The sequence below is a fragment of the Coregonus clupeaformis genome, chromosome 20 (assembly GCF_020615455.1).
Source record: "Coregonus clupeaformis isolate EN_2021a chromosome 20, ASM2061545v1, whole genome shotgun sequence".
NCBI lineage: Eukaryota > Metazoa > Chordata > Actinopteri > Salmoniformes > Salmonidae > Coregonus > Coregonus clupeaformis.
In genome coordinates this window covers 5047391-5062367 of record NC_059211.1, presented here as the reverse complement: position 1 = coordinate 5062367, position 14977 = coordinate 5047391, and the positions used below count along the sequence as shown (strand labels likewise).

General features: G+C 45.0%; 1 protein-coding gene across 3 annotated transcripts in view; it reads right to left on the bottom strand.

The window, feature by feature from the left end:
* Positions 1-275: 275 nt before the first annotated feature.
* Positions 276-14977, bottom strand: part of LOC121533263 (alpha-1,6-mannosylglycoprotein 6-beta-N-acetylglucosaminyltransferase B) — a 145865-nt gene continuing 131163 nt past the window's right edge. The window contains exons 12-18 of one of the 3 annotated variants that reach the window (XM_041839076.2): positions 13271-13276; positions 8755-8913; positions 8062-8208; positions 7768-7884; positions 5085-5159; positions 1834-2120; positions 276-615 (exon numbers count right to left, since the gene is read on the bottom strand). In XM_041839076.2, coding sequence (XP_041695010.1) covers positions 417-615; positions 1834-2120; positions 5085-5159; positions 7768-7884; positions 8062-8208; positions 8755-8913; positions 13271-13276 — 990 coding nt within the window. In that variant the 3' untranslated portion in view covers positions 276-416. The remainder of the gene's footprint in view (positions 616-1833; positions 2121-5084; positions 5160-7767; positions 7885-8061; positions 8209-8754; positions 8914-13270; positions 13277-14977) is intronic. The other 2 variants (XM_041839077.2, XM_041839078.2) reach the window with 2 other exon arrangements.

Here is a 14977-nt window from a genome sequence, read left to right as displayed (position 1 = left end):
TTGGCATTCCACTCAAAGGTCACGTTTTCTAGGACTTCTCCCCCGGGTCGATAACTCTCCTGACTCCCTGGTCTTGGAGGGTTAAAGTCAGATTATTTATATTGTAGCAGCAAATCAATGATCTTCCGGTCAGTGGGTCTCCTCTAGGTATTAGTTAGGTAGCTAGCTAGATGGCGATATAGCCGTTTCCCTATTGTGGATTACTGTGTTTTCCTGTGGGCACACTCGTTGGTTACACTCGTTGCAGTATAGTCCAGCATATCTCTCTTGGGAGGGGGGCATCATAACCAGGGCCGGTTAAGCTCATAGTCCATAGTTTATAGTCTACAGTTCATAGGCTATAACTAGAGGGCCTGGAGTTTTTCCTAGCCACCTAGCCAGGTCAGGCGTTCATTGTAAAAACTCTGGGTCCCTCCTCATAAGCAGTCTCGGCAGAGAGCAACCTGGCCGCGGCGGTAGTCCCGGCAGGGGCAGAGGCGGCGGTACTTGGGGCTGTGGCCGGCGCAGCTGTAGAGGAGGGGGTCCTTCTGGAGGCCGCACTCCCGGCGTAGGACGGAGAAGGCCGGGAACACGTGGTTGACCTCCGCCTCCACCACCTCACACTGCACCTCTAACCTGTTTGATGGAGGGAGGGAGATGGGGTGATGCATAGAGGTTGTTTGATTGAGCAATACAGAGAGAAAGAGATAGAAGGAGAGAGTGCGTGAGGGGAGAGGGAGGATAAATAAGGAGGAAGAGATGGAGGGGAAAACCGAGGGAGAAATGTGTAAAAAAAGGAGAGAGAGAGAGAGAGAGAGAGAGAGAGAGAGAGAGAGAGAGAGAGAGAGAGAGAGAGAGAGACACACAGAGAGAGAGACACAGAGAGAGAGAGAGAGAGAGACACACACAGAGAGAGAGACACAGAGAGAGAGACACAGAGAGAGAGACACACACAGAGAGAGACACAGAGAGAGACACAGAGAGAGACACACACACAGAGAGACACACACAGAGAGAGACACAGAGAAAGACACACACACAGAGAGACACACACACAGAGAGACACACACAGAGAGAGACACACACAGAGAGAGACACACACAGAGAGAGACACAGGGAGAGACACAGAGAGAGACACACACAGAGAGAGACACACACAGAGAGAGACACAGAGAGAGACACAGGGAGAGACACAGAGAGAGACACACACAGAGAGAGACACACACACACAGAGAGACACACACAGAGAGAGACACAGAGAGAGAGAGACACAGAGAGACACAGAGAGAGAGAGACACAGAGAAAGACACACACAGAGAGACACACACAGAGAGAGACACAGAGAGAGACACACACAGAGAGACACACACAGAGAGAGACACACACAGAGAGAGACACACACAGAGAGAGACACAGAGAGAGGCATGAAGTAAAACAGTTATATGTCGAGCAGGAGGGGTGATGAAGAGAAATTCAAGGAGAAAGGGAACGATAAAAGAGGAGGAAGACAGTAAGATGAGTTGGCATTGCTATGACACTCTTATCAGCTTCTGCTGTCACTATAGATCTCACCGACAAGACACCTTACATCACTGAGAAGACTTTGAACCTGACATCCTTGCTATAGCTGTTTGATTATTACAACCACAGACATCCCTTAGGGAACTAACCACCATATGGTACCATTTGAGAGAACAGAGAGCATTGTACGTGTTTGTATGATTGTTAGTGACATGTAGTGATTGTGTGTTTCGAATGTGTGTATATGTGTGTCTAGCTGTTTGAAACATATGTCCAATGTGTGTGTGTGTGTGTGCATGAGCACGGCTTCATGTGTGCCAAGGTGCCACTCACCCACGGAGGGCCTCCTTGTTATTGACGAAGCGGAACAGCGCGGGCTCACACACCAGGTTGGCACGCTGGCACGCCTCCACACATGACTTGCCCTCCTGGGATGCCAGCAGCCTCAGGGAGCTGAGAGGGGGCCAGGCAGTGGGGGCGCTGGTGTTGGGGGCCCAGGTTAGGGCACTGGAGTTGGGCAGCAGGACAAATTGAGGCCCAGGGCTAGCCGGACTACTAGACCCCAGCTTGGAGGAGGAGGAGTTGGCCGGAGGGAAGGGGGCCTCGGGGGTGCAGAAGTCCTGGAGGGATGGAGGGAGAGGAGAGAGAGGGGAAGGGGATGTTGAACAACACAACACATAGGTAGTGCCTATTTGTTTCTGGGTGCCGAGATTACATTATACAGCATGTGGTATTCTTTTTGACAGTGCAAACGCACACACAGACACCAAGTAGATACGCACACCCACATGCACACATGGTCACTCCCACACTATACCACAGGAGGTTGGTGGCACCTTAATTGGGGAGGACAGGCTCGTGGTAATGGCCGGAGCGGAATTGGTGGAATGGTATCAAATACATGGTTGTCATGTGTCCGATGCCATTCCATTTGCTCCGTTCCAGCCATTATTATGTGCCGTCCTCCCCTCAGCAGCCTCCACTGCACTATACACACATGAAAGCCAACATTAATCAAAGCCCGCTGACACTTTTGCCTTTAGCTGTAAATAAATCTACATTTCCAAACACTTCAGGGCATCGTGGGACACAAATACAAATAAACAGCCATTTCTCTAACCTCCCCTATACTGCACATCCCTCTAAATAATCTCCCATCAATCCTTTACCTATTCCCTGACAAAACTCATCTGGGTCCAACAGCACCAGAGAGATAACTCGTTTTAAACATGAAAGAGAACCGATTTGACATATCGGTCTATCAAGTCAGCCAGACCATTTTAATAGCAGTTCTGATAGCATTTTTCAGACACATTAAACAGATTAGAGCAGAAATATCAGTTCAGTCTGATAGTGACAATTCAGTTCAGTCTCTGTCTGCCACCCAATAGGAGATGGAGGTAGCAGTGGTTTCCAAGGTCTGAGATGTGTGGAGATGTGTCAGTGATTCTGTAACAGCCAGTCTAGATCACAGATCAACAATTGAGTTGAGTTTGGGGATTATTCTGAATGATTGATCCGGGTGCCCCATTCCTCTCTCCTCAAGTCCTCTCATCCATCCCCCGTCCCCTCATCCTTCCATCCATCCTAAGGCTGGAGTGGTATCTACTAGTCCAGGGTTTCCTAAACCCCCAGGTACACGTTTTGGGTTTGCCCTAGCACTTCACAGCTGTTTCAAATGACGAACTCATCATCATGCTTTGATTATTTGAATCAGCTGTGTAGTGCTAGGGCGAAAACAAAATGTGGGTGGGGGGTCCAGGACCGGGTTTGGGAAACCCTGGTCTAGTTACCTCTCCAGGTTGAGGTGAGTGGTAGGAGGTGAGTGGTAGGAGGTGAGTGAGTGAGTGAGTGAGTGTGTGGTAGGAAGGTAGCATGGGAGGAAGACCTTATGATAATATGTTTTGGGAAAAACAGACACGGTTGAGTGCCTGCATGTACAGTGGGGAGAACAAGTATTTGATACACTGCCGATTTTGCAGGTTTTCCTACTTACAAAGCATGTAGAGGTCTGTACTTTTTATCATAGGTACACTTCAACTGTGAGAGACGGAATCTAAAACAAAAATCCAGAAAATCACATTGTATGATTTTTAAGTAATTAATTTGCATTTTATTGCATGACATAAGTATTTGATACATCAGAAAAGCATAACTTAATATTTGGTACAGAAACCTTTGTTTGCAATTACAGAGATCATATGTTTCCTGTAGGTCTTGACCAGGTTTGCACACACTGCAGCAGGGATTTTGGCCCACTCCTCCATACAAACCTTCTCCAGATCCTTCAGGTTTTGGGGCTGTCGCTGGGCAATATGGACTTTCAGCTCCCTCCAAAGATTTTCTATTGGGTTCAGGTCTGGAGACTGGCTAGGCCACTCCAGGACCTTGAGATGCTTCTTACGGAGCCACTCCTTAGTTGCCCTGGCTGTGTGTTTCGGGTCGTTGTCATGCTGGAAGACCCAGCCACGACCCATCTTCAATGCTCTTACTGAGGGAAGGAAGTTGTTGGCCAAGATCTTGCGATACATGGCCCAATCCATCCTCCCCTCAATACGGTGCAGCCGTCCTGTCCCCTTTGCAGAAAAGCATCCCCAAAGAATGATGTTTTCACCTCCATGCTTCACGGTTGGGATGGTGTTCTTGGGGTTGTACTCATCCTTCTTCTTCCTCCAAACACGGCGAGTGGAGTTTAGACCAAAAAGCTCTATTTTTGTCTCATCAGACCACATGACCTTCTCCCATTCCTCCTCTGGATCATCCAGATGGTCATTGGCAAACTTCAGACGGGCCTGGACATGCGCTGGCTTGAGCAGGGGGACCTTTGCGTGCGCTGCAGGATTTTAATCCATGACGGCGTAGTGTGTTACTAATGGTTTTCTTTGAGACTGTGGTCCCAGCTCTCTTCAGCTCATTGACCAGGTCCTGCCGTGTAGTTCTGGGCTGATCCCTCACCTTCCTCATGATCATTGATGCCCCACAAGGGGAGATCTTGCATGGAGCCCCAGACTGAGGGTGATTGACCGTCATCTTGAACTTCTTCCATTTTCTAATAATTGCGCCAACAGTTGTTGCCTTCTCACCAAGCTGCTTGCCTATTGTTCTGTAGCCCATCCCAGCCTTGTGCAGGTCTACAATTTTATCCCTGATGTCCTTACACAGCTCTCTGGTCTTGGCCATTGTGGAGAGGTTGGAGTCTGTTTGATTGAGTGTGTGGACAGATGTCTTTTATACAGGTAACGAGTTCAAACAGGTGCAGTTAATACAGGTAATGAGTGGAGAACAGGAGGGCTTCTTAAAGAAAAACTAACAGGTCTGTGAGAGCCAGAATTCTTACTGGTTGGTAGGTGATCAAATACTTATGTCATGCAATAACATGCAAATTAATTACTTAAAAATCAAACAATGTGATTTTCTGGATTTTTGTTTTAGATTCTGTCTCTCACAGTTGAAGTGTACCTGTGATAAACATTACAGACCTCTACAAGCTTTGTATGTAGGAAAACCTGCAAAATCTGCAGTGTATCAAATACTTGTTCTCCCCACTGTATGTATGCATGTGTGTGTGTGCACGGTGACCCTACCTGATGCTGTATGTAGGCGTGTACCCTCTCCAGCATTCCCTCGCAGGTGTACTCATACGGTAGGTATGGCTCGACCTGCAAAGACACATACACACAAATTCCCACAGATCAGAACCTTTCCTCAGAATGCGTTGCTAGGCAATCAGCATAAAAATACTAAATTACCATATTTTCCTCATTTAAATATTGTTTTGCCTGTTTCCCCATCGTTCATCCTAATTGCAATAAATAGCCAATTCTACCCATTAATCACAACAAATAAACGTGAGTTGCGTCACAAATGGCACCTAACTCCCTACATAGTGCACTACTTTTGACCAGGGCCTATAGAGCTCTGGTTAAAAGTAGTGCACTATACTGTATAGAGAATAGGGTGCCATTTGGGACGCAACCGTGGCCATTTTGAAGTGGGTTTGGCTTAATTGCAGTGTGTGACTTGTGTGTAAGTAACTTGGCAGCATATTCCCTACATAGTGCACTGTTTTTGACCAGAGCCCTATGGGTCCTTCTGGAGGCATGTAGGGAATAGGATGTAATTTGGGATGCACTCAGGCTTTGATTTAATTTGCATAGCTGTTCAATATGCAACAAACGGCTCACCTTTGATTTGTCTGATTAGAGAATAGCTATATTGCTGTAATTCATCAAAATAAAAAATATTTATCTCTCTAGCCAAGGCAAAACACACCCACATACAGACTGGAAACTGTAAATGAACTGGACAGTTACTTCCTGATCTAAATGGAAATGGAAATGACAAAAATGATCTGAAAACGGAAACAGATTGTCTTAGATTATAGTCCCCCATTGTAATTAATTAGGACCCTGTAACAATGTGGATTCAACGGCTCAGTTGGTTGAAGTATTTTGCTTATAATACCAGAATTGTGTGTTTTCTTTTTAGCATGAGTGACTGAATACATTCTGACTTACAGTATGACACTTGGTTCCCTTTCGAACCAAGTGTCTCTGATAATGTAACAATGTCATATTTCAAGATTAAACACAAATGGTTATGTTAAACTTTTCCATTAGGAATACATGGAGCCTGAACGTACAGACTTCATATTAATTATGGATTCCCTCCAGCTTTAAGAGTAGATCACATATCTAATGTTCTAAATCTCACTTGTAAATGATACATCACTCAGTAAATCATTTTTTAAATACAAAATCATAGCCGGAAAATGTTTAACTGCATGTGAAATCAGACTTTTCCAATTTCAAATAAAGAAAAGCAAATATGTAGAGAGAGGATATACGAAAAAGTTACACATCACAAATCTGATCAAATCATAAAACTTTCTGAATCATGTACAGTATATAAACTAGCACAGAAATATGCCTCACAATATTTGCTTTGGTCTAAGCAGAGAGAGGCACAGTCTCACCCTCCCTCCCTTCCTCCCATTTATTACAGAGGGATAAATATGAAGACAACAGGTCACCTTAATGGGATGGACAGAGTGAGAAAGGGGGAACAGAGTGAGAGTGAATGAGAAAGAGAGAGAACGAGAGAGAAATAGAAAGACAGACAGAGAGAGAGGGAAAGAGAGCAGAGAGCGAGAGAGAGGGAGAGTGAAATAATGAGAGAGACAGAACAAGAGAGAGAAATAGAAAGATAGATGGAGAGGGATTTATGTGAACATGAAGAGGTGTCAGCCAGTAGAGATTTCTTTGGTCTGCATGGCTGAACATGTGGAGCCGCCCAGGACAGAGAGCCAGCCCACAGACACACAGGGGTGAAGTGGCCCATCAGCCATCTATCACTGGAGTGACGGACAGACAGACAGACAGACAGACAGGGCAGCCATCTTTCAGTGGAGTGACAGACAGACAGACAGGGCAGTATCTCACAGTGGAGTGACAGACAGAGAGACAGACAGACAGACAGACAGTGCAGACATCTCTCAGGGGAGTGACAGACAGACAGACAGACAGACAGACAGACAGACAGACAGACAGACAGACAGGGGAGCCATCTTTCAGTGGAGTGACAGACAGGGCAGACAGAGAGTAAGCGCCGGTGCACTGAGCTATGGCATGTCTGACAAGACACAGCAGACAACAGGAGAGTGGAGAGGGGAGAACACACACACACATTTAGAGACACACAGCCATACACACACAGGCATACACATTCAGAGACACAGACACACATGCATGCACGCACACACACACGCGCACACACACGCACACACACACACACACACACACACGCACACACACACGCACACACACACACACACACACACACACAAACAACACAGCTTTATAGAGGCATTTCAATCGGCCTGTTTGACGTCTTACTCAACTTCTTTCAACCTCTCACACTCCCTGCAGCCTCAAGCTGACTGCAGGTTTCCATTAAGCTACATTTACTGCTCATTACTCCTTGGCTGTGCACACACTGCTTCCTAAGGATAGCATAGCATACACCACTAAGTCCTAGGTTAAATCATTGCAGCTAGTGCTTCTCCATACGGAGCTTTCAGAGGTGCATTTGAAGTGCATAGTATTTCCTGGATGGAGCGAGCTGAAACGTCATTTAAAAAAGCAGCGTCACCCGTTCAGTATCAGCGCTGGTTGTACAATCCTTCCCAGATGCAACATAGTGTGTTTGTTCATTATCATGGAAACCAATGAATCAAGAAAGAGATAACTAAAATGTATATAACTGTACCTTGGTACTCATGATCTTTCTGATGGCGGTGTCAAACTCCTGGGAGTTGTTGTAGTCTACTGTCATGACGTGGGGCCGCCCGATGTACTGCTCTGCATACGGGTGCTGGGATGACACCTGAGAGGGATGGAGTATAGAATTAGAATTAGTAGAACATTCCAGTTTAAAGCAATATTCTGTGATGTACAAGTGGCACATTTGGTGTACAATCTGGAATGTAGTTTGTTGAATTTCATTGGTTAATTTTCAATTGAAGAGTGGTACTAGATACGGTGTTGACCAACGGGAGCTCACCTCTCTAGATGTGGGCTTGCCTCTAAAGAACTCGTGATTGAGCGAGCTGTGGGGTGGGTGGAACTTGGGCTGCAGGTAGATGCACCCATTGGCTATGGCCTCCAGAGGGGCGGGCCCTTCGTAGGGGAAACCAAACCCGATGAAGAGCTGTTAGGGGGAGACGAAGATGATACTAGTTAGGATAACCACCAGCTATTTTATTAATGCTTGTCAATTGAAAATCCTGCCATTTACAGATACAGCAGGGACTGGAAGGTAACTGTGTGTTGGCCTTGTGTAGATGCTGTTGTAGTTAGTGCTGGTGCAACAGTACTGTGTGTGGACCTAGTGTGTGAGTGCATGGTGCCTGCATGTGTTTGCGCACGTACAGATGTAGGATCTTAGTTTGAGCCAATTTGCTACAGCAGGAAAATAATCCTGCAGCAACAGAAAATGTGAATTATTATGTGGATTATAATTAATGGACATTGTTTGTAGGGGTTGATACATTTTTCGTAAGGGTAAATCAAGTCTGAATTTCAAAGTGGAAATTACAAACTTCAGAAGCCTTTTTAAACCTCAAATACACTTACATTTCCTTTATTGCAGGAATGTTCTCCTGCAACTGGGTGATCAAATTAAGATCCTACATCTGTAGTGTGTTACCTATTGTGTATGTTGTGTATCATCTAGTGCGTGTGTGTGTTCCAGCACCTTGGCCTTGCGGAGCAGCGTCTGCAGCTCGTGTTGGGGCAGCAGGCCGTGGTTCTTGACGTAGGCAGGCACCTCGGGGGGCCGCTGGGTCTCGTAGTACACTGTCCCGTGGACCTCCATGTACCTGTGGAGGATCTGGAGGAAACCCTCCTTACCCTGCTGATAGACAGGGAGAAGGGAAGAGAGAGAGAGAGAGAAAGCATGTAAGAAAGTGAATGGGGAGTTGGGGATCGAGGGGAGGTGGAAAAATGTCATGAGTGAGGGAGAAAGGAGAGAGGGAAGAGGAGGGAGAGAGGGAAGAGAAGGAGGGAGAGAGGGAAGAGAATGAGGGAGAGAGGGAAGAGAAGGAGGGAGAGAGGGTTGAGTTTGAGGGATAAAGTGGATGAGCAAGTGCGATGGGAGAGGGGGAGGGAGCGGGACGGAGAGGGAAGGAGGGAGAGGGGGAAGAGAAGGAGGGAGAGAGAGATGGAGAGGGAAGGAGGGAGAAAGAGATGGAGAGGGAAGGAGGGAGAGAGAGATGGAGAGGGAAGGAAGGAGGGAGAGAAGGAGAGGGACGGAAGGAGGGAGAGATGGAGAGGGAAGGAAGGAGGGAGAGATGGAGGGAAGGAAGGAAGGAGAGAGAGATGGAGAGGGAAGGAGGGACAGAGGGAATGACGTGATTAGAGGTGATGTGTTAATGGCTGTGTGTGTGTTTATGAGTATACCCATGTGGCAATGAGTGTGTGTGTACGCGTGATAATACAGTATGAGTGTTTGTGTGTGTGTGTATGAGTGGTTGTGCATTCACTGAGTGTGTGTGTGCTGTGTGAACGTCAGCATCTTCACACAGAGCGAGGCAGAGCCATGACCTGTTAGTGAGCGCGGGAAGTTTAATGTGACAGGCCCCTTTAGGAATCCAAAAGAGACACACAGTGTCACACTGCCGTGAGCCATCAATATGAATGAGGTGAGGTGCTAGGGATCTGGCAGGGCTTCCTACACACACGCACGTGCGCACACGCACACACACACGTGCGCACACTGTCATGTGTACGTGTACGCACACAAACACCCTCTCTCTCCATCCCTCTCTTTCTCATTACACACATTTGGCCTCTAGCATTTCTTTCCAGTGCCAGAGAGCGAGGAGCGAGTCATCCATGTAAGGACGCAGGGCAAAAATGCTGGCAGACTGCCAGTGCCACTCCAGGCACCCAGAGGGCAGCAGAAGCAGAGCACAGCATTAGCCAGCCAGCACCACCCAGTTCCACTCATCTCCTTACTGGCTGATATGACATCCCTGTCTCTGACCCATCTATGGAGCTCTCATACTTCTACTTATCTGGTTGGTTTATTCAGTGGTTTAGTCGGATGCCCATTAGCTTTTACCGAAGCATCAGCTACTCTTCCTGGGGTACACATAAAACATGATACAGATACACTGATAGACAAGGACAGTCACACACATTTCAAATACAACAATACGCAAACAACAATACAAAATAAACAATAATAACAGTACGAATGTGTGTGTTAGAGTGTGTCTGTGTGTGTCTGTGTGTTCTCACAGTCCCTGCCGTTCCATCATGCAGTAATGGGGCCTTAGGAGTAAAGATTTTGTAAAACAGCAAGCCTGCCCATACATTGAAATGAATAGATTATGCCCATACATTGAAATGAGTAGATTATGCCCATACTTTGAAATGAATAGATTATGCCCATACATTGAAATGAGTAGATTATGCCCATACTTTGAAATGGATAGATTATGCCCATACATTGAAATGAATAGATTATGCCCATACATTGAAATGAGTAGATCATGCCCATTCATTGAAATTAATAGATTATGCCCATACATTGAAATGAGTAGATTATGTCCATACATTGAAATTAATAGATTATGCCCATACATTGAAATGAGTAGATTATGCCCATACATTGAAATGAATAGATTATGCCCATACATTGAAATGAGTAGATTATGCCCATACTTTGAAATGGATAGATTATGCCCATACATTGAAATGAATAGATTATGCCCATACATTGAAATGAGTAGATCATGCCCATTCATTGAAATTAATAGATTATGCCCATACATTGAAATGAGTAGATTATGTCCATACATTGAAATGGATAGATTATGCCCATACATTGAAATTAATAGATTATGCCCATACATTGAAATGGATAGATTATGCCCATACATTGAAATTAATAGATTATGCCCATACATTGAAATGGATATATTATGCCCATACATTGACATTAATAGATTATGCCCATACATTGAAATTAATAGATTATGCCCATACATTGAAATTAATAGATTATGAATAGGGAGTACACATATCTATTGAGGCATACAAGCAAACCACATCAACACACAATAACAGATGTGCTTTCTGGCTGATTCTATACAGTGCATTCATGTGCCCGAGCAACAGTACATCTTTCTTCTGAGAGGCACAACCTTTCAACACAAAGTGCATCTTCAGTGGATATGGAGGCTTTGTGTTGTTCGTGTGGGTGTGAGAAGTGCAAAGATGTTGATAATAAAGGGGATGCATTTTGAGGTGGGAGATGTGTGAGAGTGTGTGTGAGCGCGCTTGTGTGTGTATATGTGTGTGTGTTCATCCACGCGCTTTGCCTGTGTGTGTGTAAGCATGGGCACCCTTTTATTGCTAGCCTCATAGCTACCCTCCACATCTGAAAAACAAAACAAGCCCCCCAATGTGAACCAACCACAGCTCAGGTCTCCTTATTGACTTCCTGCTTCCTGGATGTTAAGAAGCTTACTGTATCCCTGTTCTATTGTGTGCTCCCCATGTAGGCTGTACTGTAATTGTTAGCCTGCTGCGATCAATGGTTTCCTCTGAGGATTTTCCCAGCCAATTAGGAGATTAGCCAACGCTTGGAGTGCACCAGACACTATGAATTAGAGCCAATGAAACAGAAAGAGAACAACACACACACACACAGATGCACACACACAGATGTAACTCAGGCTTAGCTCAGGCTAGCTAACCCTTGACCTGGCTTGACTGGGCCAGACCCGGGCCACGTTAGTAATGCTAATTATCTAACCTGGACTCTATTCTAAGGAATCAGTTCAAATAGAGCAAGGTTGGGTTACGAGAGTGTGAGAAACGTCCGGGACTCAGGGACGATGAAAGGTTGATTTATACAATATAAGTCAACCTGAACTTTGTGTGGTAGGTTTGAGTTTGTTTGACTGGGTTTGACGGCTCATAATAATGGCTGCAACGGAGCGAATGGAATGGCATCAAACACATAGAAAATATGTGTTTGATACCATTCCACTAATTCTGCTCCAGCCATTACCACGAGCCCGTCCTCCCCAATTAAGGTGCCACAAACCTCATGTGACATACAGGTATGAGCATCTCCCCTGTGGGTTTACCAGGAAAAAGCCCTTGAATCTCATCATCACACTGCAGTGTGTACATAGAGCCAGCAGGTAGCCCACATGCATCAATAAACACAGCAAGCGAGAATTGACACAGGCCAGCATGGGCAAGTGTGTGTGGGGGGGAGGCATGAACATAATGGCTCCAAAAACACACTGCACCTGCAGACCTCTATAACTATCTTACTCTCTAAATACTTCTCTCAATTTCACTCTAACCGTTACCATCTCTCTTTCTACCTCTTCAACTCACTCCCCATCTCTCCGTCTCCAACACTTCTGATTTTGAGGAGGCTGGTTGCCAAGACAAGGAGCGGTATCCTTGACAACAAGCACAAGAAGCCCCCCTATGCCCATTGGAATACAAGATGGAGTCATGACAATATTGTTTATGGCTTTAGCCTGCCTTACAGGCCCGACTCCCGAGGTTAACATTTCAGAAATCAATACTAGTACTATCCTTTAAAACCCAGCACACACCTCTCCTCTACTCATGTCTCCATGATACGACTAAGCCCAATACCACATAGTGCAAGCAAGAACTATCGATTTGTTCAACAAATTGTCTCAAGCGACAGAAAGAGAGCGCTGGAGTCAACGCCCCAAAAAACAACTGTTTAGAGAGCGTTGAGATAGATAGAACCACTACTTCATAAAATGAGCATGTGAAGTCTGGGTACGCTTCAGTATATTTGATTGGACCAGATGTCCTAGTCTCTCGCCCAGTATTCAATATTCAGAAAGACATCTGTGGCACCACACAGCTTCCCAGTCGAATAATTCATTTATCTCTCTCTCTATCTTTTTCTCTCTCTCTCTCATCACAGACAGCTGCAGGCTAAGATTAGCAGTGGAGTATTCAAACCACTTATGTCTTGTCAATTTACCATTATCTCTAAATAAAACATTTCTCGAAGGAAAGGGAAAGGAAGCAACAGTGACATTTTGATAGCAACTTTATGCTAGGTCAAACTGACATTCACAAGAGTCTGTATTGTGTATTAGTAGGTGTGTGATCATGGAGGAAATGATGAACGGAATGTGTGAAAGGAGGTTTAAAAGAGAGGGAACGGGGCTGGTGTGTTCGACTGAGAAGAGTCTTACCTGGAGCTGTAGTAGAATATATGATCCATCAAGATGCAATGGAGAGACGCATGGGGGAAGAGAGGAGGGGATATGAGAGAAGAGAAGTGTTGAAGAAGTGTCAAAGAAGAGAGTAGAGAAGAATACGGAAGGGAATCGAGTTAAGGAAAGACAAGAGAAAGAGAAAATAAACATTCAACTCTGTCATGTATCACATTTCCTCCTTCTGTTCCTATAAAGCGGCAATTGCTCAATATTCACACGCAATTTCTAAAACATCTTCTGTCTCGTCTCGCGATACAAGACTCTACTATTGAATAAAAATCCATGGGAATTGCCGCTCCAAACAGAAGCAGAGAGGAAAAAAAGCTACAGCTAAGCTACGTCTTCATAATGCTTGAAACAAAATCCAGTTCGAGTCTCTCCCTCATCGAATATGCACTGTGAACAACCAGTCTGCCTTTGAAGGGAAAATTGGCTGCGAATTAAAGCTGTATGATTCCGTCAAATGTATCCACATGCGGCTATGTGTGCCAAATGTAATATCCTCTCTAGATAGTAGATACATGGCATGTCGATCGTTTTATCTGTTATGCAGTTAACAGCTCTGTTCTATTGGTTACATCTCTGTAGTGTACACACAGTTAGAAGTGTGTGTGTGTTTATAGGGGTGTGATAACATAGTGTGGATGAGAATGTGAATGTGGATGAGATTGTAACTCCTCTAGTAGTTTATATGAATTGAACCTCTTGTTCTTGACCGTAGCAAATGGAAATGGGCTGGTTTAACAGGGTATGATTCTCATCCATCTTGAGGTGTCTCTATCTATCTATTGGCTGGTCTGTGTGACTTGAATTGCCAAGTGAATTGATTCCCCCAAAAATATGTAACCTTTATCTTGACAGGGAAGACATATTGAGACCTAGGTCTCTTTTCCAAATGTGGCCTTTATAATACAATATAAACACAAAATATAATATATATATATGTGGTCCTCTGTAGCTCAGCTGGTAGAGCACGGCGCTTGTAACGCCAAGGTAGTGGGTTCCATCCCCGGGACCACCCCATACACAAAAAAAAATTATGCACGCACGACTGTAAGTCGTCTGCTAAATGGCATATTATTATATATATATTATTCTGAACAAAAATATAAATGCAACAATTTCAACGATTTTACTGAGTTACAGTTCATATAAGGAAATCAGTCAATTGAAATAAATAAAGCCCTAATCTATGGATTTCACATGAATGGGCACCCACTTGGGAGCCAGGCCCAGCCAATCAGAATGAGTTTTTCCCCACAAAAGGGCTTTATTACAGAAATACTCCTCAGTTTCATAAGCTGTCCGGGTGGCTGATCTCATACGATCCTGCAGGTAAAGAAGACGGATGTGGAGGTCCTGGGCTGACGTGGTTACACGTGGTCTGCAGTTGAGAGGCCGGTTGGACATACTGCCAAATTCTCTAAAACAACGTTGGAGGCGACTTATGGGAGATAAATGAACATTAAATTATCTGGCAACAGCTCTGGTGGTCATTCCTGCAGTCAGCATGCCAATGTCATGCTCCCTCAAAACTTGAGACATCTGTGGAATTGTGTTTTGTGACAACACTACATATTTTAGAGGGGCCTTTTATTGTCGCCAGCACAAGGTGCACCTGTGTAATGATCATGCTGTTTAATCAGCTTCTTGATATGCCACACCTGTTAGGTGAATGGATTA